Here is a 25,603-nt window from a genome sequence, read left to right as displayed (position 1 = left end):
GGTCTATCACTTTTACTTTTTTTTTAAACTTCATTACACATTTTCTATTCCAAAGAGAATAAAACAATATCGTAGTTAGCTAGACATGGTACTGTCACTCTCCGTTTCCAGACGTTTTTCTTATTTTTTTTTAAATTGAAACGAGACCAAGAATGTCAAAAGATTTGATAAACTGTGAATTAATATACCTGGAAACGGGCCATGACGAGAATACAACAAGGACTGGCTAACTCAACCGATACCCTGACGACAAAATGCAAGGCTCAACACATTGGCAAGTATGTCGCTACACCGCGCGGGCGCAGACACTTGCAGTGTGCAGTACTCACGAAATGGTAGAACGCAAGTGGTTCCACACGGACTCTTCATCTACACTGTGCTGACCATAGTGTGTTTGACTTTGCCCTTGGCAAGTAGGAGGAGGCTGAATGCAAGGGAATATCACCCAAAAAGGCAGTCTCACCAGATAAGGTTGGGGATGCTTATAGTTTTTCAAGCCAGTTCGATTCGTGACCGTAACAGGTAAATCTATCTTGTAGCGTGTCTACTGCAGGAAAGCGACTGCCCTGGTCAGTGACTAAATCCATTACGAAATTGACGCTCATCGGCGAACAGAAGGCCACGCACAGCGTGCTACCACAAGGACGCCACCGCCACCGTAGGACTGGAAGGCTAAGACGAAGCAACACCGTCTTTCAAGAAGACTGCTGCGATGACTGCTCACCAGCTGCCATAAAGTCAGTCCTCCACGTCACATTAACAAAAATGTGGTAGTGAGACGCTGCTTCTGTAGAATCTCAGCCCCGAAATATCTAACAGCAATATAAAATTCAACGGTCACGTTTTAACTGGAAATTCAATAGATCAACATCTACAGGCATATCTAGACTCCCCGGCCAACATTTTTAGGCTAATAGCGCATTCAGATGAACGCCGAATGAGGAGTCCTGAACTCTTGAATTACGTTAGAAGATAATTTATCTCAAAGATTGATCCCAAATATTATAATCCATCCACTGCTACCATACTGTGTTTATGCTGTAGAAAGATTGCTATCAAATTTTATTACACACTTACGTCCTACTTACACTTCTTGTCGATACATTACACACATTAAATTTGCATGGTGAAACCTGAAGCATAAATGTTACCACCGGTCACACATGTACACACAACACAAATGGCGGTCACAAAGACAGGCCTGATAACAATCGTTACAATATGAACATATAAAATAGACAGAACACTAGCGCTTGTTACTGTTCTCACCCTATGCGACGTATTAATTTTCAGCGCTGCAGTAGTCATTGTGTTATCACGCAGTGAGAAGATAATTCCCTCTTCTTTTCTTTGTCGCTGTGTTGTGCTTCTATCGAAATGCAGACTCTACACCGCTCTACTGTCTGCTGTTGTCATCTGAACGAACGAACGTGGAACGCCACATTCACGCTTAGGAGAAAGTGGAACAGGGAAGGAAATGAAAAGAAAATGTAAAGTTTGACTCACCAACCAATACAGGAAAAAATACCAGTGTTCTACCACCTATTTAATTGACATTCAAACACTTATGTGACGAAATGGCGCATAAAACCATGCCCATTAGCATAAATTCACTTGCTTTTCTTCATCACTGGACCCTGACTCGGCTATGTCTTCAACAGTGTGTCTGCCATCCCTGCACTCGTACACACGTTGTGTATATTCCCGCACAGGGGAGACATGTTAACTGACAGTCGCTTGCCCGGTATCGACGGATAAATGCGATGCTGCAGTGCCTGTGTTGTTCAGAAATACGATGCGTTGTTTCCTCGGACATGCAAGCGTGCATATATGCATACATGTCCGAAAGAACATTGCACTGTACTTCTGAAGAACACAGGTAGAATAGTTTGGGACTGACCGAAGAAAATCTCTATCTCGAAGCAAAACGTTGACCATTATTTTAGTAACACTCTTTGCACAGTCGTTCGTAATCTAAAGGAGTGGATATCATGGTCAATGTGTCTCAAATTGCCCTGCGAATCAATATTAAACCTATGGATGCTAATATCTGTTAGTAGTGTTTTCAATTGTAGCTAATGACGTAAAGAATTCCTGATAGCTCCAACCATTCACTGTTAGGTTGTTTGCTTTTTCTGTTCTACCACACACTTTGTTCCATTACGTGACTAACGATTCCTTGATACTTGAAGACGTTTGCTGTCAGTCGATTCCTTCTATATGTTTCATCCATTCGATTATGTAACTTTTCGTTAAGAACTGAATTTACCCATCTTACCTTCAGCATTATTCTGTATAGGCTGCTGCCCCTCTACGGGAACCATATGTTGGTCTGGCTCCTGCTTAGACGCCCCTTCCACGTTGTTGGATCTGCAGTACGGCTGTGTGCATCACTGAGGCACGCACGCCGCCCCACGGCGGCGAGGGTCTTTCCGCCAAACAGTGTAGGTGGTGGAGGCATTGGAGTAATTTAGTGTACATTGTCGGATATTTTACTTCGTACATAAACGACATGAGGGTACCACAGATTCTCTGTATTCTCCGTTGCACTGATAATCAACAGGTAAAATTTGCTACTCTGATATCTGTATGTCTACTTAATCGATTTAATCTTCTCCTTATATTCTTATATAAAATTTATAAATCAGTTATTTATATCTGTAGATATACAGCTAAAACCTAATGAAGCGGTTACCAATGGGTGTAGCTATTCGGATCAGACGAAATTTATTTTAGAATATTTGTTGGTGTTTGGCATGATGCCCATGGAGAGACTCACATCATGTAAGTGACAAAGCGTGTCACGCCATACATTTAGGTTCAAAATCGCTCTGAGCACTATGGCACTTAACATCTGAGGTCATCAGTGCCCTAGAACTTAGACCTACTTAAACCTAACTAACCTAAGGACATCACAAACATCCATGCCCGAGGCAGGATTCGAACCTGCGACAGCAGCAGTCGCCTAGAGCCGCTCGGCGACACGGGCCGGCCATAGATTTAGGTCTACATGGCAGAGAGCGCAGTGGCGCCATGGCAAGGACGACGGATTCCGCGTTTTGGAAGGTGCCGATTCAAAAGTGTGCAGCACCTTCCAATTCACTGCTCCTGCACAACGATGGAAATTCTGAATTCCATTTTTCGTTTTCTGTACTGCTTCTTTCACTAATACAGTAAGGAAATAAGGTGAAAATAATGCTGAATTGAGGCATCAACCCCGTGTTGGGAGTAAATATCTGAACAGCTATCATTTCTTTCCTTTTGGAACATAGTACATAGTATCAGTCAGACATAAATGCCCTTCCGCCGCTTACTTTTAAACTTTGCAAGATTGTATCGACGCTGTTCACTCAATGAAACTTATTTCAACATCGAATTCAGTACCTATTAAAGACAGAAAGGGCAGACTAATGCTCTTCAAGTAATCAAAACGAATATTTTCATTAGAATGTTCACAGGACAAATCAAGATCAAATATTTTCGTTGTGGAGTCCAAATGTTTCCTCTACAGTCAGCCTTGAATCTAACTACACGTTAGCTAGATAATTTTTGCCTGAATGTCTGTTGACAATCTCTTGCTTTTTTCTACCAGACCAGGATGTTTCGTAATATTAACCAACCAAAAATCTTATATTCTTTTCACAAAACTCAATTTATCCCCAATCATGTTCATAACTATTTCATATATTCGTACACCTGAAAGGGGTCAAATTGTCGTCCTTTTGCAGAACTGCCGCATAAGCTGCACGTGCTGCGCCACTCTGTGCGGCTGTCAGTGGTCACGTGGTCACTCTCGCACTCGCAGACGAGCTCCTGCACGCCCACGCAGCCCTGACGCCCGCCAGAATCGTCTTATTCCAGGGGCAGCGGCGACAGGGCGTACAGCTACCACAGCACAGGTAACACAGCTCGTGAGACTAGACACAAACTGTTGCGAACCACCTATTAGCAGTGAGACTGTTGGCACCCACACTTCTAGCTCCTCTCCCCCCCTCCTACACACACACACACACCCACACACACCACAGCATCGACGTGGAGAGCTCGACTGCTGCCGCCAGGGCTTCGTTCACCTGGAAGAAGGAATGGCGCGCCCTGGTCTTCAGCGACGGCAGCAGATACTGCCTGCATCCAAGTGACGGTCGTTTGTGCATACGAAGGAGAGCTGGTGAGTGCTACCTCAAAGAGTGTGCTCTTCCGAAACACACTGGCCTTACTGTGCCGTTCCTGGAGAGGACATGCAGAATGTTGTTAAACCTGTCCTTTTGCTTTTCTTGTAACAGAAAGATGGTGCGTTGTTCCAAGAGGATAATGCTCGTCCACATACTGCTCATCAAACTCAATGGCCCTGCAAGACGTGTGGCAACTTCCCTGGCTGGCAAGATCTCTGGACTCCTCTGCAGTCCAGCAGGTGTGGGCTATGATGGGACGACAAGTGACAGGTGCGACGTGTCAAGCGAGGACTCTTACACAACTACGTGACATCACGTATCCCAGGGCTGTATTCGCCAGCTGTACGACCCACTGGATCACAGAGTCAGCGCCTGTGTTGCCGCCTGTGGTGGCTACGCCACGTGCTAGTATGGATGTCTCAGGTTGGGTCGATGCCTGGTTCGTCCAAACCGCGTGTGCTATTCGTCTCTATGTGTTATCATTTCACGTACTCCATATGCACCATTGCAACAATAAATCTTGAGTCACCTATTAACCTCCAAAAGCACCATTTTTTTTCTGGCAGCGTATTAGCAACCAAGAGTGGCAACATTTGCAGACAATAATCCTATACTATGAGATCATCAGCGTCCATCTTCCACCTCTAGTCCACGCTCGCCATAGACATTAATTCACGAGTAACTTGTAGTTAAAATAGACAACTTCACACAGAAATGTCCGTGGAAGCCCTGTAGGCTTGTTCTAGCTCTACTACTGATGTGGCGACAGTGGTTTGCAACTCAAACAGGGTGTGGGGTTACAAGCTCAGACGTCTAGGTTATAATTATTATGTATTAAGGAAGAATATTTAGAAAATGGCAGTTCAAATTTGCGGAAACTAGTCATCACTGTACGATCAATTGCGATTTCGGCAAATATAGTTTTCGAATCACAACACTTCATCATTTAAAGCTACAAGACTCTCTCTGTGCCATGTAATCCAATAGATGTGACTTTAATTATAATGAATGTAATCCAAATAGACACGTACAGGGCGAATCAAAAAGGAATTTGCAACTTTAGAATGATATAGAAATGTATTGAGATAACTTACAGAATCGGTAGGTGTACGATTATGCAGCAAACAACCTGCATGTACTTCAGTCCATCAGTGCCCCATTCCGCCACCAGGAACGCCAGCGTTGTGCACAGTTATGATGGCTGCTTTCACTGGTATGGAGCGTGCCCGCTGTGTGTCCTGGTACCATGAAACGAACTCTGCAATAACTCTTCGGTGGTTTTATTGAAGACCGTGCGTATGTTCCTCCCGTAGCAAACAATTCCGCCGACCTGAAAAATTTAATCTACGCTGCCGTTGCTCAAGTTTCGCCCGATTTGCCGCAAGGAATGTGGGAAGGGGAAGCTGACTACCAGTGGGGTGTATCCCGCATCATAGATGGTAGTAACATCGAAACGAAATGACACTTTTATGTGAAACTTGAGCTTCTTTGCTACAAAATAACACATCAACCGACTCTGTAAGACATTTCAATATATTTCTGTATCATTCCAAAGCTAGAAAGTCCTTTTTGACACACTCTTTCTTTTTAGCAATTTTCTAGAATGCTACTGTTGACCAAAGATAAGCTCCGTCCAAACGGTAAATCTTTGAACATTAGCCTTAGCCACACTCTTTGGTTTGTTTACACCCTGTGGAACAAGTGGGAGTTGTTGGCTGTGGAAAGTTTGCTTAGTGCTGTGTGATCAATTCAAATGGAAAACATGAACTACGTTCTCCAATGTGGCTTGTGAGCAATGGGTAAATTGGTGGATGGTAATTACTGCAAGTAATACCATCAAGCCGACCTTGGAGGGTAAGTACTTCTGGATACCTCGCCACATTCTGTGCTTCTTTCTATCGTCTTTTCTATCTTCCCAGGACTACATTTAGACATTGGAACAGCTATGCCACAGATGACTGGTCTCGTGACATTTTGTGAAATATCTCATGTGGTAAACTAATAATGGGAGGCGCTGCCCAGGGAGGTCGGGCTCGAGGACACGTTCTGAGACCACATTCCTCACCAGCGTTGTTGAGGCCACAACTACCAATCATTCCCACTTTGCTTTTTTTCTCTTCTCAAAAGTTAAAAATTTTATAATTTTCGATTTGGAAATTTGATGTATTATAATTTCGAGAAGTGATTACAGCTGTATCTTACACAAAAGATGACAAGAGACCTCCACGCGGCAGTGCACGGGCAGCGCTGCCCGTGACGTCAGCTGCGCAGCCAGACACCGCGGTGAGGCGGGGGCCGAGTGCACTGAGTGGAGGGAGCACTGAGGTCCGCAGAAAATCATCAGACGGCGGACCCTGGCTGTGCAAATGCGGGCTCGCAAAAGGAAGAAAGTGCAGCCTTTGCTGGAGTCACTGATAGCTCTGTTAACTCGCGCCGGTCTTCCAGGACGCTTAGCACGATGCCGCCGCCGTGGCGGCTACCTCGGCAGTGAGCGGTCAGCCCCCACTGCCTGAGAGGACAGCGCCGGCCGCCACCGTCAGCTGCCGTCAGCCTCCGAGGCACCCACCTGGCCGCCCACCACGTGTTTTCACGCGGCTGCACAGACAAGTTGTTGTACTGCATTTGCGGCACTCTTAGTGGCCTTCCCTGCACGGAAAGCGAGCTGCCAGTAGTTTGTGCCGCTCAGAAGCCGGTGAGTCGAAAGTTTGGCGCCAACCAGCTTTTCAAAGGCTTCTTACAGAACATCCAGGAAGCAAGTAGATCTATCGGACTTTCTTCATTGAAACTACTTCCGCGATTTTCCATGGCCTATTTCTAGACACAGATTACAAACGAGACATTAACATGGAGTTACCTCTGGCGCCAAAAGTTATGCAACTTCTGATAATCCGTTAGGACATTGAGCTGTGCCTCAAACAAGACTATTTGAGGGTATGGAGACAATCTTATGAATACATGTCAGCAGCGGGACCGACCGTTCGAGAGGCTGGAGGCTCAGGAATGGTGTGGAGCGTTTTCAGTTGCAGTGACATGGGACTCCTGGTATGTCTATATACAATTCTGATAGGTGACACGTACATAAGCATCCTGTTTCATCATCTGCATCCATTCATGTCCATTGTAAAGTCCGACTGATTTGGGCAATTCCAGCGGGGCAATGCGGCAACCCACATGTCCAGAATTATTACAGAGTGACTCCAGGAACTTTCTTTTGAATTTAAAAACTTCCGCTAGCCACCAAACTCCCCAGACGTGAGCATTATTGAGCATATCTTGAACGCCTTGCAACGTGCTGTTCAGAAGAGATGTCCACCCTCTGGTTCTCTTACGGATTTATGCATAGTCCTGCAGGATTGAAGGTGTCAGCTCCCTCCAGCACTACTTCAGACATTAGTCAAGTCTGTGCCACATGAACAAATTTCTTTTACTCTTCAGTGCCTTCATGTGTGCATGTGTATATGTCTGGTTCTTTTTTCACCTACGCATATTATGTACAGGCAAAAACAAATTAGAAAAGAAAAAGTGGTTGACTGGGAAAACAGAGTGCTTATTATTAGTTTTTAATTTCTACATGGAATTAAATGTAAATATGGCACCTAATTAAACGGAAAAAGCAGATAGTTTATTAATTTAAAAATGTATATGGAATTAAATGTGAAATTATATATGTGATTAAATGATATAAATGGTTCAAATCGCTCTGAGCACTATGGGACTTAACATCTGAGTACGTCAGTCCCCTAGAACTTAGAAGTACCTAAACCTAACTAACCTAAGGACATCACACACATCCATGCCCGAGGCAGGATTCGAACCTGCGACCATAGCGGTCGCGCGGTTTCAGACTGAAGCGCCAGAACCGCTCGGCCACACCGGCTGGCTTAAATGGTATAGAAAATAAATATATTAAAAAATACACATCGATCATTTTTTTTACAAAAAAAGATTGTTAGTAACCATTAGTTATTGTTTTGTTATATCTTTCTTATTTCGGAGAAAAGAAACTAATCGCTATAAATGACCAGCCAGATGTAAATGATGGAAAAGGAGGATTTCCTTAAAGTCTGGAATCGCGCGACTGCTGCGGTCGCAGGTTCGAATCCTGCCTCGGGCATGGATGTTTGTGATGTCCTTAGGTTAGTTAGGTTTAAGTAGTTCTAAGTTCTAGGGGACTGATGACCTTAGAAGTTAACTCCCATACTGCTCCGAGCCACTTGAACCATTTTTGATTTCCTTAAATCAGTATTGTAAGATGTGGCTAGTTATTTACAATGTGCTGTATTACACATGTATTTTCTTCTAGAATATACACCTTTACCTATAAAGCATGAAGTGTGTTCAGTAGCAAACTTCAAGATAAATAAACAGCAATTAATAATATTATGTACAGTCACAGCAGCTTCGTAAAAGACTGCCGCTGAGTTACAGTAACTACACGTAATTCAGCATTTACATCAAAGTGCTGACTGGTGCCGGTCACTCTCTGTGGCGTGCCACCCCTCTGGCTGGCCTCACCAGCTGCGGCGCCAGCACTGCTGTGGAGGCCGTGGCTGGCTGGCTGGCTGGGGAGCTGGCTGCTGGCTGCTGGCTGCGGCCCCGCCTCTGCAGGTCTCCTGTGGAGGTGGGCTGGTGGTCGGGCTGGCGGCTCCCCGCCCAGCCAGTGGCCACGTGGGGCCCGCGGCGGCAGCTCGCCACAGCACTGCCCGGCCGACACGTGCGCCGCTGCCCCGTCTCGCGCACGCTGCTGCAGACTCCCGAGTAAGCACTGGCTCATGGCACGTTTATGTGCAGTACACGGGTGGGGATTGGTACGCAGTGAGGCAGAGAGAACAATTTATTCTGTATTTTCTTTACTTACATATGTACGTTTTATACTCATTGTGTAGAGCAATGTTTTCCCAGACGTTGCTTCATATGAGACTAAAAAATTCAGCTTGTATAGTGTTCTGTCGAGCAAGTGCCTCAACATATGTATTAGTAGACATACCACCCCTGCATTCTACTTCACGGAACTCGATAGTAATAGGCTCTCCTGGTACAGCGAGAATAAATGCATTAATACACTGCTCCTCTTACATTCAGATACCAGCACCTCAGTCTGTCTGTAGCAGTCGCTAAGGTGCAGTATAAATCATCCAAATTCTCCACACTCGAATGTTTTATTTAAATGCGCATATCCCCTGAAGTTGATCCAGTCATAGCTTCCCTGTAGATATGCACTGTTGAAACACTCCTCCCATACATTTTAAAGTCAGTTGGTGATTGTAATGCACCGCACTCTGTTGTCATCTACTTCTTTGTATACTCCCTCATGCTGCACAGATAGTCCTGTGATGCCAAAAACACGTCGAAAGTTTTCTATTTCTGGACCTACACTGACGCTTTTAGATAGACTAACAGTCACAGTATATGTGTTGGTGATAAGCAGTACACTTCTGCAACTTAACTGAGACTTGCCGACTTGAGGAACTTCTGATCTCTGTGTGAAATAGTTGAAAGACTGCAGGTCTGATAAATCTGGAAGATACTCTGTGGCTTGTTGCTGCATTCCAGTTGGAGTTCATTGGCCTGGTGTAAAAATACATACGTATTGCCGAGTATCTTTGGTTTTTCGGCCCATCCCTGCTGACTGCACTTTGTGACGTTCTTTTCACTACTTTATACAGACCTGAAATGATCTTTATTGGGCGAGAACAGTGTCGGGGAGGGGAATGTAGGGGGATTGGAGTGGGGAGGGAAGGGTGAGTGGATGGGAAGGCGATATACGGATATGTGTCTGCTGTAATATGACACCGGAAGAAAAGTACTGACAGATCCTGAGGCAGTGATTTCGCTCGCAGTCCACTGTGGTCCTGTGATACTGTGCCTCACTGCAGTCTCTTAGCGGATGAACGCAGAAAAGGTTTCTAGATATGGGAGTGGAACGCAAATTTCATAATAGCAGAACCCGTTACGTTGCACTCGACAGCGAGTGCTCATGAGAGACAAAGGTATCGCCAGGAGTGCGGCAGAACATAATCTGACAGACAGGATGAGCTGATGATGCTGTGGTGTACAGGAACGTATAAGTGTTGAGTGACTGTAGGAGGGTACAAGATGACTTAAGCAAAATTTCTAGTTGGTAAGATGAATTATAGTTAGATCTAAGTGTAGAAATATTCGAATACAGAATTAGCAGCGCGCTGCTTGACATTCACGTCGATGAAATATCTAGGTGTGACGTTGCAAAGCAATGTGAAATGAAATGAGCGTGTAAGGGTGCAGCGGAGAAGGTGAATGCTCGACTTCGAGTAGGAGAATTTTAGGAAAGAACGGTTCATTTGTAGAAGACATAATATAGGACACTAGTAGAATCTGTTCTTGAGCACTGTTTGAGTGTTTTGGATCCGCACAAGGTCTTATAAAGGAAAGACGTCGAAGCAATTTAACTGTGCAGCCAGAGTTGTTACCTCCAGGATCGAACAACATGCTAGTATTATGCAGGTGGTTTGTGAACGAAAACAGGAACCCCTGTAGCGAACACGATATTACTTCTAGGAAAATTATAGAGGAAATTTAGAGAACCGACATTAGAAGCTGACTGCAGAACGATTTCACTGACGTCAACGTCCATTTCGCTTAAGGAGCACTAACAGAGAAATTAGGGTGTCTGTGGAGTCATGGTGAAGAAGTGGGATCTAGAGAAGATAAGATCCAACAAAGAACAAATGCTGTCACTTGAGTTTCTAAACACATTAAGAAACAAAAGAACCACCTGATAACGTCAACGAGTACTGGCATATGCTGAAAGAAGAAATCATTAAAGCAGGACAGGAAAACATAAGATATGTAGAACGGAAAAGGGGAAAGAAACGTTAGGTCACACAAGAAATGATTTCGTATGTGGAGGAGAGAAAAAAATTTAAAAACAAGAACACTGAAGATGCAAGAATGATGGACCGAAGGTTAAATAATGCACTGCAAAGAGAAACAGAGCAGGCTAGGAAAAAATGGCTAAGAGGAATGTAATGCAATCGAAGAACTGGACAGGAAGGGAAGATACGACTTACTGTAGAACAGAGTAAAGACTATGATATGGGATTAAAAAAGAACAGGAAGTGCTAGTATGGAAAGTTTGAGTAAAGACGAAGAGGTAGTGAACAAAGATCGTGACGATGTCCTCCAGCGATGGAAAGAATATCTAAGAGAGCTATATGACACAGATCGCAAACCAGAAACTGTGGAACTTGAATTACTCAACAGTGTAAATGATGACCAGAAAGGATGGCCCAACCATCATAATGGAAGAAGTAATGTCTGGCATAACTGCAATGAAAAATGGTAAAGCAGTAGGTACAGATGCCGGGAGAAATATTAAAATGCTTGAAACAAGATGAAATAAGGGAAATATTGAGGTTATGAATAAAATATGTGACAGTGGTGAATGGCCTGAGGACTTTCTGACAAAACTGATGTTTCCATTACCGAAAAAGCAAGGAATCAAGAAATGCAGTGAGCACGGGACAATCAGCCTCATTTCACATGCAGCCAAAATGATGTTAAGAATATTTAATAAGAGACTTTAAAAATTAATGGAGGAGAATCTTGGCGAGGAGCAGTTTGGCTTTAGACGGAATACGGACACCAGAGATGCAGTGGGGCTCCTGCGACTCTTGGGAGAAAGGTTTATTGAAAAAGGAGGAGACCTCTAAATGTGCTTCACCGATCTAGAAAAGGCATTTGACAATGTGGTTTGGGACAAGTTGGCGACTGTAATGAGAGAAAAGAGAGTGGACTGGAAAACCAAAAGACTCATTATATCTTAATCAAAAAGCCTCAGTTAAAGTGAGAGGAGAAAGTACAAACTGGATCGGACTAGGAAAAGGAGTAAGACAAGGATGCTGTCTATCACCTAACGTTTTCAATCTCTACTTGGAAAATATGATTGCCCAATGCACATTAGATGACAAAGGAGTAGAAATTGAAGAAGAGTAGGGTGTTTGAGGTTTGCTGATGACATGGTCCTTCTAGCCACAGGGGAAAGAGAATTACAGGATTTAGTGGACACCATTGACGCCATTATGGAATGAAAATTAACACAAAGAAAATAAAAGTATTGGCACTAGGAGAAAATAAAGAAATAAAAATTGTGCTGAATGGAGAAATATTAGAACAGGTGCTAAATTTTAAGTATCTTGGAAGAAGGATAGACACCGACTGGAAGTGCACCACAGAAATGAAAACAAGGATAGCAATGGTAAAAGAGGCATTTTATAAGAAAAGGAGAGATTTCTGCAGCAGTGTGGACAGAGAACTGAGGAAAAGATAACATTTTTTGTATGGAGTGTTCTTCTGTATGGCCTGAAACATGGGTTTTGAGGAATAAAGACCGAGAAGGGCTAGAGGCCTCTGAGATGTGGACATGGCGGAGTATGGAAAGAATAAGTTGGATGGACAGAGTAATAAATGAAGAGGTATTGAGATGAGGGGGAGAGAAAAGACAGTTGCTAGATGTAATAAAGAGAAGAAAAAGAAATTGGATTGGGCATATATTAATAAAGAATGACGGACTGATAAAAACAGTTGTAGAAGTTTATGTAGAAGGGAAAAGGAAGCGAGGAAGGAGGACACTTCATATACTGGATGACGTAATAGACGGTACAACATACAGCAGCCGTAAGAAGGAGGCAATGGATCGCAGAAAATGGAGAGGCAAAGGACCTGCTAATATAGCAGATGATTGATGATGATGATGGAGGCATAAAGAGAGTCGCTTTTCCATCGCTGTATTTACGAGCGTAACAGGGAAGAAATGACTAGTGATGGTGCAAGGAAACTTCCACCATGCACCATATTGCGACTTACGGAGTATGTGTGGAGTTGTAGATGTACATCTGCATCTACACCATTACTCCGCGTGACACCCGGCGGTGTGTGGCGGAGGGTTCTTCTAGCATCACTAAGTGACAGTCTCTTTAGTGGGCTTGTCGCTTTGTCTAGGTGTTCTGCAAACAAAACACAGTCTTCCCTACAAGATTTTCGATTTGATCGTTCCTATTTAAGTTGGCCCTAATTGTAATACTTTGGCATTTAGCTGAAACGGCAACCTTTCGACTTGTGTGACTCATCGAGTAAAAGAAATTTAACGGGTTCCTTCTAGTTCTCCTGTGGATGACATAACACTTTTCATTATTTAGAATCAACTGCCACTTTACGCATCGCACCGGTACAATCTCTAAATTATTTTCGTATTGCTTTGATCTTCTGATGACTTTACTAGATGGTAAAAGAGAGCATCATCTGCAAACAATGGCTGCTCAGATTGCCTCCTAAATCGTTTTTATAGATTAGGAACAGCAGAACGCCTTTCGTGAGGAAGGGCAGATACCACTTACGTTTTACTCGATGACTTTCGTGAACTCTCACCAGGCAAACAGAAATACGGCGGTCATCCGGATGAGAGGCGTCACGCCACGCTTCCCGTGGTTTGGCCGTCCTGCGGCAGACTTCCGCTGCGCCCGCCGTCATATTGAGCGCGCGCTCCCTGCGACGCGCACTGCTTCTGTTTGCTCCCCAGTGTCGACAGCGGACAATGCAGCCGGCGGGCGTACTTGCCACAGTGGCGGCTCTGCTTGCAGCAAACGGGACCTACTCGGTGCTAGAGTGCGTCTGCAGGCACATGGCCAAACTCTCGGGTCTCAGTGACGGTGAATTTGTGGTATGGCGCCACTACTGTCTCCATACCAGTAAGTGCTTTTTCGTGCTGTACGGATTCATAAGACGTTATGCACAGTCCACTTATCAAACACTCACAGGCGGCTTGGCTTACATACGCTGTTATTAAAAATTATACGTTTTCTGCCTGACAGTGAAGGACTACGTTTATTATGAGGACGCTCAGCTAGGTATCCACTCTTAAGGAATACGTATAGAAATGACATTGGTGTAACAGGGTGACGTGAACTGATGGAAAGTGATGGCGTGCAACCGAATGCGAAAGAGCCTGTCGTGGAGCTTATCGTAAAACTGGCTGTCCTTTAAGGCGTTGCTGCAGGTAGTGTTATAATATGTTTCATACGCACAGAAAAGACAGACATCTGGAGGTACTATTCATCTGGTGGTTCCAGGTGGTACGAACTGCTATGTCACACACTTTCCAGGAGCGGTAGCTCGTTCTTTAGGAGTATGATTTGTATGCGCAGCCTAGGAATCAATAAAAAACACCTATTTTGACGAGCTATTGGCCATAAGCAATGATCATACAATAGCTGTAGTTCTCTTACGTCTGTTCTCCCACTCTTGTTTCCTGTGACGTAAATATTCCCTACGACTCTTGCCAAAATTACACACACGAGAAAGAATCAAAGGACGCAGAGCAATAAATAGCGTTCCAGCCAATTTACCATCTGGTTAATCAGTGGGCATAACTGTATACGAATGCGAATTGATAATAGATGATCTTCATTGATCTGTCTTGGTACCTCTAATTTCCAGGGTCCCTTTCATGTACGTTTCCTCTTCAAATGCCGATTGGCTGCAGTTGAAAACAAATTCCTTACTCAACGACGGGGCAAATTTGCTTATCTCATCTACAAATATTTCGGTCGATCCTGTAGTTTACTGTGCATCGTCAAGTTGACGCTTTCTTCGAAATTTCATTATCTCACGTCTCACACTGCTGTAGCACTGTTTGACGTCATGCAAGCATCCACTGCTTCTTTTGAAATCTCTGTAATGTATGTCGAGCGTCCTTGAAACGCGCAAGTGTGCCTTGTCCTCCGTTGAATGTCTGTAGTTTTCCTTACACACTAACGGTCATATTTCTGCAGGCTTGTTCAAAATATGTTCGTAATTGTTCTTTTCCTATGCTGTCTGCGATTTTCCAAGTACGTGATTATGTTTAGCATCCGCTCCTTGGACAACGACTGTCCTTCACTACGTTTGACTGGAAACGGGAGCTGCTGCCCTCTGTGCGGCAGCGACGATTAACTACAGCACACCTGTTTCAGTACAACTTTCCAGTGCCGTGCACGTATCGCCATCACTGCACTCCTCTTGTACATTGTTCGCACGACACCACGCATTCCACTGACTCATGCGTCACTTCTTTCACACTCAGCGAAATTTCTTGAGTTCCTTTCTGATCAAATCTCGACTTTGGCTACTGTTTCTGAAGATATAACGCAATGTTTGCTTTGTTTATCGGCGCCATTGCTCTGCTTTGTATTAACAGCACTAGCACTGTAGCACTGTCGTGAGTTACTCGTCAACTAAGCAGTTCAGCTACGCTCCGTAGGCTCGTGTTGTCGACAGCATCTGACAGCTCCAGTCCCGCCCCCTGTTGGCATCATCAGCCAGTGTTGTGTTAGCATCGTGGGCAACATGTGGGCCGCCGAACGCTGTCACATCTGACACGCAAGTGCATGTCCAGCTTGTGTCTTTACCCGTAGCTTACAGCAAACACGGAAAATAAAATGGGTTATTGGTAGGAGTTGACCAGGAAATCCAAATGCTACTTTTACAAACATTTACATTAAAAGAGCTGCAGGATGCCTTACTTCGGCTTTTTCACCTTTGCTTTACCTCGAGCTGAGGCAGCGGGTTTTGTACTTCATAGTTCCCTTCGTAGCTATAAGGTGTGTCATCCAGAGCGATGTACGCCCGCAATCTCATTCCTCTACAGTAATTTTTATTTTGTGCTGAGATTTTCTTTTCCGCCAGTGTATTTCTAGCGATCTTTGCCCTCGCTCCTCTCTGCTGAAGGAACGATCATCAAAACTTCCGCACGGAGGTTCAGAAGAGAAAGTGTACCTTATCAGTCCCCGGGTAATGCTTTCAGACATACACTTGCTATATGAACAAGTTAAAATATCACACAATAAAAACTAAAGATGCAGAACAAATGATCACATACGAGGCAGAATAGAAGGACGATTGTTCCATTACATTCAACCAGCTGTTTTCTGAGGCTTATAGAGTTTCCAAACTTATAGAGATTCCAGGCTGTGGCTGGAGTGTGTTCCCACGGCCGGAGAACGCGATCGGCCCGCGGCGCGAGTCGCCCAGTGCGGGGGTGGGGGCCGTGGCCCGCTGCGTGGGAGGCCGGCCTGCCTGCAGCCAGACACACAGGTCGGGGAGTACGTGGAGGAGGCGCGCCAGTCGGCCGTAAACACACTTTCGCTTAATCACAATAGGAGTAGTTTCCTTTCGTTACAGAAATTGTCAGGGAAAGTCCCTCGTCATTGGCCGTAACTGTAGCCTTATTCCAGTACGGGAAGCTTCAGGTATCGCTACACAGTTGGCGGGGACAGGCTCTCGCGAGAATACGTCGCAGGTTACGGAGAGCGCCAAGTGAGTCAGTCGGCCCTCAGACACGACGAGGCGGAGGTCTCCATGTTGGGTCAGCAGCGTGGACTTCCCTCTGTACGAGTCAATTACGTTCATTGATATCAGGTATGCATTACTCGAACATTCGCAGTGGTTAATTACAATAGACATACAGCAATGGCATCCCGATTTTTCGGTTAACAGTAGCAGCTGCCCACAGTCCCATCAGAAGCGACTGTTTGTATGTTTACAGCCCGGTAGCCACACCGACAGCGAGAGACGTCATCAGAATTAGCAGTCTCAGTGGGCAGGTACGGAACTTTCAGAATGTTTACCGGCGAGGTCAGCTCACCGCCGAGATAGCCTCAGCTGGACTCCCTTAGCGAAGCGGATCTGACGAGTGTAGCTGCGCGGGCTAACCGTCTGTTCCTTCACAGAGACATTACGCTTTCTTCTTTCCTTTTGCTTCATTTTGCAGTCTAGCTCACTGCAGGTTTTATCACGCATTTGCTCAAAAAGACGTGAGCCTCGTGAGGGAATGAGCAGGCAGAATGTCTTTTGTGTGTCCAGAGATTCTGCCGTAACCTTTCTGGCAGGTGAGAACAGCGCTTTTTAGTCCAAAGCCACTCTCTGCCACTCAGTGCCTTCATTGCTGCTTTATTTGCGGCGAGGAACCGTATGTCAACCGCACTTGCATATCGGTCGACAATTTCAGTTCGATTATTTCAAAAATGATCTCAACATTTGATGAGTACTTAGCTATTACATTTGTACATTTGTTTTCTCCCTGCTCCGTAAGCGCTGAACGTTCCCACACAAGTACAAAGGGACAGAAGTGCAACTACTGCCTCGGAAGTGTACAGAACAACGAATGGCAGCGCCTCTGCTGCTTACCTAACGAGATACCGTGGGTAAACACGGCTACAGCTAAGAGGAAAATACAGCTCAGAGGCGGATCCCAGAGATTAAAGCGAGAGGAGAGTGGTATGCCGATTACATCATTGGGGATTCGATCTATTCTGGCTGCAGTTATTTGACTGTGACGCAGTACTTGGCGGGTAGACTGTGATGAGACAGGCTAAGTGTGCGGCGCTCCAGGAGATGAGAGTACAGAATGTCTGGGGTCGTCATTCACGGCCCAGCCTGGACTGGAGATCTGAAGTCACCACGAAAGGCTCCCACCGGCTGCCGCTCCAGTCTGGAGCGCCCTGCCGCCTGCAGCCCAGCTGCCTCTCGGCCAGCCTGGAGTGTCCTCTCCAGCCCCGCACTGCCAGCTCTGACACCAACGTAAGACTGTATCTGCTCTGGCGTTCTGCAAAGGTTTATGAGCACGGGTCCATATGTCTTATTCCCAATCTCGCCAATCAAACCAGTTAACGATAAGTGTGATTTCGACTTAAATATTACTGTCTGCGCCTAGCCAGGTACATCGCACGCTCCTGTGGTAGCGGTGCTAACTCTGTCAAGCTGGGGCAGAACAGCATGCCTGACATGCGACATTAAATTACTTTGTTGAAAGGATGTCGAAAATATCGCAAGCGAGGTGTCTCAAGGACTCAGAAATGTAACAGATGCGACCAGTGTCACCAATTACGTATTGTATAGCGAGTGGCTCCCCGTGAGACGGGCGAGAGTGCAACGTGGCATTCTCCGCTCTGCTCATGGCCTGGATGCACGGATCATCCACAGCGATGCTGCAGTCAGAATTTCGGCTCATACGGAATGACGGCACAGTGTCCAGTGTTGTACTGTCGGCGCAGCTCTTCCCGCTTCCTCGTCAAGGGGAGCCGCAGCAGTGGCCGCCGTGCTGACAGTCAGCTGACTTGTTGACCTTTTGCTTGTAGAAGTGTGCAGCACACCTCACGCCGTGTCGATTATCGTTCGCTGCAGCTCTCTTAGTGTTTCACTTTCAGTAGCTGCTAGTAGTGATGTGCATACGAGTAGCCCGTGGAAGCTCGTGAGTCACGAGTGCAGACCTCGAGGTGACTGAAGAACGGTTTGCAGTTTGGTCACCGGCGTTAAAGTGCGGCAGCCTCGAGCAGCCGCCCCCCGCGTGGTCAGCTTTGCAGCGCCTGGCAGACCGCCTCAGGGACTCCGGACTGTCGCCGCCGCCAGCAGCTGGAGCGGCGGAGGGAGGTGGGTGCGCCGGCGCCCTGGCGCAGCTCCGCCGCCTCACGTGGGACGAATCCTTCGAACTCATCGAGGAGCTCGACTGCCGGATCGCTGACGACTGTATCGACTCCTGCTCTGTACCGGGGTATGTAGACCACTCGACGCCATTACTACTGACCGTACAACTAATTCTTTCTTTAAATTTATTCTCAATGCTGTCACCTACTTTTCCTATTTTGCGATACTAACTATCTGTCAATAAGGGCACATTTATGAGACCCAAAGACGAAGCGCGCTATTACCTTCTGCCGCCGCCTCTTCTGTTGACACTTTCCACCGAGCAGTCAATGGAATGTGCCTCGTGGCATACGTCTCTCTCCGCTCTCTGTCTCCGCATGTCGCTACAGCAGACAGTAAATGATCTGATGATGACAGTCAAAGACTGAAAGCGGTAACTAACAATAAAAGCTTTTCATCGAGACTGCTTGCGTTACTAAAATTGAATTTATATTCCTATTTCCCAACCGTATTATCAAAAATCAATAAAAGTACAGCGTCGTTTGAGATGACAACAGCTGTAGCTCGATATCGTTGTTAGTTGTAAATTAGTTCAAAAGTGAACAATAAACACTGCAAGTGGCTAAATTAATTACTTTTCGAAAGAAGCAATTATAGAGTCGACACCCTGCACCATCACGCTACAGTAATACTCCACAACATTTGCTGTACATACGTAATTAAAATCTCTAACATGGCAGCAGTCAGCAACAGTAAAATTATGGAAGCCATACGAATCGTACAGCCAACCAGTGGTACGTCAGATGTTTATTTACACTTTTACCTTGCTTTACTGTTCATTAAGCCATGTGGCTATACCTTAGCATTTATATGGGTCATTTTAGTGTTGACTGAGCTTTATGACCTGTTTTCTCTTTTCACAGAATAAATTTACACACGTTACTACTTCTTCCTAGGAAGAAAGTTTTATATCTGTTTAAACCTAGGTAAGGATTCGAATAAACTAGCTGGTGCATGACTCCCATTCTTTCCATACATCATTAAGTTATAGTAAGACAGTCACATTCAAGCCAACTTTTGCTTCAAAGATCATGAAATGGCATTAGGGTATTACCGCCTCTAGCCTCGAAGACTTCGTCAACTCGGCGGGGAAGAGAGTTCCGGAAGTTTCTTCAGATATGTAGCATCTGCCCGAGGCCTCCCACTGACGCATCAGATCCCGCAGAGCTACCAGTGTGTGGGGACGTCGGCTGCCACGTCTCAGCTGCTGCTCCAGACAGTACCGTACAACGCCTGCAGCTCTGAGACCGGTTTGTCTAGTGTTCGCCTCGAGGTGCTGTAGGGCGCCTGAGTGTTCGTGAAACCGGGAGTGTGTGCACGCAGCCCTGGGAACACGACTGTGTGTCTCATCTTCTACAACGCAAGTGTCCAGAGAATAGGGCGACACTTCGTCACCGAGAATATTGAAATAAACGTGCTGGTTCAGGTTCACATTGACCGTAGTGACTGAATCCAAGTCGCGGTGATAGAAACACCCCTATGACACCATGGAACCACCAGTGGCTTGAACTGCATCCTCTATAGGCCGTCAGTCCCATCGCCACCTACATAGTTTCAGAAGAGGCGAAATCGCGCGACTCGTGTGACGCACCTCCATCCAGCCACCGTCCATCTCTGTGTGGTTTGGCCCATTCGAGACGCGCAGCTGTGTGTGTCTGTGTGAGCGACGGCCGCTGACTCCAAATGTCGAGTCTGTGCAGCCGCCTTCCGAACGATTGCTAGGCAGCTGATTCAGATGGAGCTGCTTTGCCAGGCATTGGCAATTTCCGTCTGGTTTGAAAGCGATCGCCAGTCACTTGGAGTGACACTCGTCAACAGCCCTGTCGGCTGGGATCTTTTTACGCCACTGCCTCACATCACTACGAGTGGTTCACCATTCTTTGCAGATACTTGGACAGTCCACATTGATAGACCAACAGATCGTGTAACTTTACTGACCGCCCTCATCCCACGCGAGCGACTGGCATGTACACACCGGATTGTCACCTCACCGTCACCACTGACGTCAACGGTGGAGCGTCACGTGACCACCTGGTCCCTCCGCTGCAGCACGGCATCCAGCCCTCCAAAGCGACCTCTGTGCTCAATTAAGTGGAGGCATAGCATTTCGTCTGATGAGATTAGTTCATGCTTTCCAGAAGCTCTGCGTTTTGTACACTTTTAGCCAACACTTAATTCGTCTATGATAAGCATCAGGTGGGAAATAACTTTGTAGTTGGCGATTCATGGACACATTGTTCGTTTTTAATTTCACTCATAAATGGTGTACCATAATCGGTGGATTACATTCTTTCTACAAAAGACATATCGTTTTACGATCGCCACCCAAGTGTTGTTATTGCTGTTAGAGGCATATGTGTACTGTTCACTGAACATACACAAATTTCCAATCTTAGTTCCTCATTTGCATATAATGCCATTTTAATATCGCAAAGGAAAACGTTCCTGATGTTCTGCAACTACTATTTACATAATCACGGATTAGGATTCATGTTCTTATGCTGAGGTATGATGGGTTGTGATTAAATTCGTAACACAACATTGGGAAAATGTTTCCATTGTGATATTATTTTCGTGCTCTGTCGATCATCGAACGATAATTCATTTACTTAGTTTCATTTTCTGTCAAATATGGTTATGTCTCCGTCATACACACATGAAAAAAGTTTTGCATCACCCCAGTTCCCAGAACTCCTGAAGACAGACGTTGATTGTGGATATTGTATCACAGTTACAGTCCCTTTGACTGTTCAGAGATGTCACTAAACCCGCCCAAAGACGTAAACAACCGTGCATGAGCAGCGCTTACTAGACGGAAGGGATCCGACAGTTCCAGTCGTTCCACCAGGAAGGAGGTACACGGCTGGTGTTGTCTGTAGTTCAACCGTGCCTAGACGGTCAATACCGCGGTTCGGTCGCGTCCGCATTGTTACTTTGTGCCAGGAAGGGCTCTGAACAGGAGAAGTGTCCAGGCCTCTTGGAGTGAACCAAAGCGATGTTGTTCGGACATGAAGGAGATACAGAGAGACAGGAACTGCAAACCACATGCCTCGCTCAGGCGGCCCAAGGGCTGCTACTACTTCAGTGGATAACCACTACCTACGGATTATGGCTCGGAGAAACCCTTACAGCAACGCCACTATGTTGAATAACGCTTTTCGTGCAGCCACAGGACCTCCTGTTACAACTGAAACTGTGCGCAATCGGCTGCATAATGCGCAACTTCACTCCCGACGTCCGTGGCGAAGTCCATCTGTGGACCCACGACACCGTGCAGCGCGGTACGTGACCCACCAACCAATCTGAGGGATCTACGCCGATTCGCCGTTGAGGAGTGAGACAATCTGGACCAACAGTGCCTTGAAGAACTTGTGGATAGCACGCCACGACGAATACAGGCATGTATCAATACCAAAGGACGTGCTGCTGGGTATTAGAGGTACCAGTGTGTACAGCATCTGGACCATCACCTCTGAAGGTCTCGCTGTATGGTGGAACAACGTGAAACGTGTGGTTTTCTTGACCAATAAAAAGGGTGGAAATGATGTTTATATTGATATCTATTCCAATTTTCTGTACAGGTTCCGGAACTCTCGGAACCGAGGTGATGCAATCTATTTTTTGATGTGTGTATTAAGTAGTGAAATACATCTCAACATATCCATATCTTACTAAGCGAGCTAATAAGATTGCTGAAACGTTGACCTGTCACATTCAAAAGGGTAATTAGATTAGGGAGGAACTCTCTAAAGCAGTAGATGAATTGTCCTATTCAGGGAGCAACATAATTATTTGCAGCCGAAGTAGACAGGATATAAAATACAGACTGGCTAGGGCCTGGAAAACATTTCTGGAAAAGAGTAATTTTCTTGCTGTTTAACATAAATTTGACGTTTAGGCTGTCATTTCTTAAAGTACTTGTCACGAGTGTAGTCTTGTATGGAAGTGAAACATGGATGGTAAGCAGCAGACACAAGAAGAGAATATGAGGTACTGAGATGTAGTGCTAGAGCAAACTGCTGAAGAATAGGTGTTTAGATTAAACCATTATGAGAAGATACTGAATCGAATTAGAGACAGTAAAAAATATGCCACAAGTTGACTGAAAGAAGGGATCAGTTGACAGAACACCTCCTGGGACGTCAGCGAATCGTCCGTTTGGTAATGGAGAAGTAGTGTGGGGAGAAAAACCTGTAGAGGGACACCGAGTGGTGAGTACAGCAAACAGGTTCAGACGAATGCAGGCTGCAGTAGTGGAGGGGCTCGCACAGGATACTGTAGCATGGAGGGCGGCATCAAACCGGTCTCCGAACTAACAATGACAGCGACAAATAACTACGACAATTGTAATGATAACAGATAACGTTATTTCTCACTAATCTGAAACCTGAATCTTGCTGACAGGTGGGAACTGCGTGTCAGGCTGGCACTCAAACCCAGTCCTCCTCCTTCTGTGGACACTTCTCACACCAACTGTAGTACCGAGATATAAACAACAATGTGGGCATTGTCGGTCTGCCTTGATGCAAAATATTTTTGTTGTTCATTTATTTATTTATTCATTGCCCATGTTAGTTTCAGAGACAAATATCGCCTTCAATGTAAAACATGCAGAAAATAGCACAGTTATAAAACGGTGTAAAACGTTATTACATGTTTACTGTTTGTTTTTTAAATATTGTGTTATGTGGGTACTTTCATAATAGCTTATTTATTATACATTACACCGTGGTTTTAAGATTCTTGTTGGTGTTTGGGGCATATTTTCTGTGTTTTTCTCTTGCCGTTTTTCTCAACATAAATCATGTCATTTGCGAGCGACTATTAGTAAACAAATACGAAAACGTGAACTTACATATGTCAGACTTATGCAGTTGGGATTACGGTAGTGTTGTGGATACAGTTTTGGTGTGTACTAGGTTGTTACGTAGTTTCTCGTGTACTCATGTTCGCTGGACGGCTTGCAGCTAGTTCTATACACAGAAAATCATAACCGTCGCACTTCTTCCATAATGCATAACGTTACGCCAACTTGCCGCTGGCGTGTCTCTTGAAAAATGTATCACACGTTGCAAGAAGGTTATGAAAATTTAAGCACGAGTTCTGACGACTTCCGTTCCTCATTTATGTGTCTCTGTCTGATGGGCGAGTGGTTCTTTTGCAAGTGTGTGCTTTCTGTTGTGTGTCGTGCGTCAGTTCTCTGAGAGCAGTGAAGATTGTGTCGTTGAAAAGTGTTGTTTCTTCGTTTATTACGTTTTTCCCTTTCACTATTGCTTTTTGTATGTAATAATTTTCTTCTGTTGTTGTTGGTATGAAGAGAAAAACTTCTGGGATAGAATAAAATGACCAACCTAAGTGATTATCCAACACAAAGATATCAAAGGAACCCAGAGACATTAATACAAAACATCACACACATCCTCACACAGAACCAGACAAAAAGAATGATACAAAGGAATCCTGGAGCTCCACTCTTAACAGGCCTCCCAAAGGTCCACAAACTTCTCATTCTAGTCAGGCCAGCGGTGGACTTCAGAGAGACACATGTGCACATTCCTAGAGAAAACATACACATACACAAACAACAGAAGCTTCAAAACGCCAGAAGACATAATAGAGAAAATTAAGAACATCCCCCCAACAGCAAAACTTGTATCTTCTGACATTACATCCATGTACACACATATACTCACAGAAGAAACTATAAACACTATAGAACAACAGCTAAAGTACAAGAAATTCCCACAAAGACAAATAAATGAAATCTCATCCATTCTTAGTCTAATCACTGAACAAAACTACTTCACTTTCAGCAATAACTTCTGTTTGCAAAAAGAGGGGCTAACCATGGGATCTCCACTCAGTGGGAAATTAGTAGGCATATTCTTGGATCGTATAGAGAACACAATATTCAACAACTTTTTAAAACAAGATGAGTACAAAATAATTGACTGGTACCAATACGAGGATGACACAATTAACTTACAGATGAAACACAATACAGTTGAAGAGCTACACAGTAACATCAACACAGTATTACCTCAGTCCCACTTCACAAAGGAAAGAGAAAAAAAAAAAAGAATCTAAATTTCTTGAATCTTACAGTTACAAGAAACAAGCACCAACATTATTTTTCCATCTTCAGAAAACCCACATCCACAACCACTGCTACCCATATCTCATCCAACCACCATACATTCAGTAAATATGCCAGCTTTGCACCCATGCTCCACAGGATAAACAGAACACGTCTTAAACTGAAGAGTACACACAGGAACTAAATATAATCAAACACAGCCGGCCGGAGTAGCCGAACGGTGCTAGGCGCTACAGTCTGGAAGCACGCGACCACTACGGTCGCAGGTTCGAATACTGCATCGGGCATGGATGTGTGTGATGTCCTTAGGTTAGTTAGGTTTACGTAGTTCTAAGTTCTAGGGGACTGATGACCACAGCAGTTAAGTCCCATAGTGCTCAGAGCCATTTGAACCATTTACAATCAAACAAATTGCTGTTGAAAATGACTACAAAACCGATATCATAAACAAGCTCAACAGCAAGGTAAATATGAAACATAAAAATAGTGGCCACCCACTCAAAAGAACAAGCAAAGAATCTGAAAACCCACAGGCCAAACACACAGACAACACAGCAGATCACATCACTCCAGGAAACGGAAACATATGGTACACACTGACATACAGTAATAAAACATCACATAGAACTGGAAACATCTTGAAAAAGCAAGGGATCCCAATAACATTCTAAACAAACAACATAGTTCATAAAAGGCTAAGACCAGACAAAAGAATCTCAGAAAAATTCAGCATGCTAGAATATACCAGCTCACATGTAACTGCTATCAGGGCTAACCCATAGGAGAAACAATCAAAAATATCCGAACGAAGTACACAGAGTCCTAAAAAGTGACAGCA

The 25,603-nt window shown here is 44.9% G+C and overlaps 1 protein-coding gene across 1 annotated transcript in view; it reads left to right on the top strand.

The window, feature by feature from the left end:
• The first annotated feature begins 18,200 nt into the window (after positions 1-18,200).
• LOC124719705 overlaps positions 18,201-25,603 on the top strand; it is an 88,826-nt gene continuing 81,423 nt past the window's right edge. The window contains exons 1-2 of the mRNA XM_047244910.1: positions 18,201-18,291; positions 18,483-18,735. Of these exons, the coding sequence (XP_047100866.1) occupies positions 18,201-18,291; positions 18,483-18,735 (344 nt within the window). The remainder of the gene's footprint in view (positions 18,292-18,482; positions 18,736-25,603) is intronic.

Source organism: Schistocerca piceifrons, chromosome 11 (genome assembly GCF_021461385.2).
Source record: "Schistocerca piceifrons isolate TAMUIC-IGC-003096 chromosome 11, iqSchPice1.1, whole genome shotgun sequence".
In the NCBI taxonomy this organism is placed as follows: domain Eukaryota; kingdom Metazoa; phylum Arthropoda; class Insecta; order Orthoptera; family Acrididae; genus Schistocerca; species Schistocerca piceifrons.
This window is presented reverse-complemented; position numbering and strand designations above follow the sequence as displayed.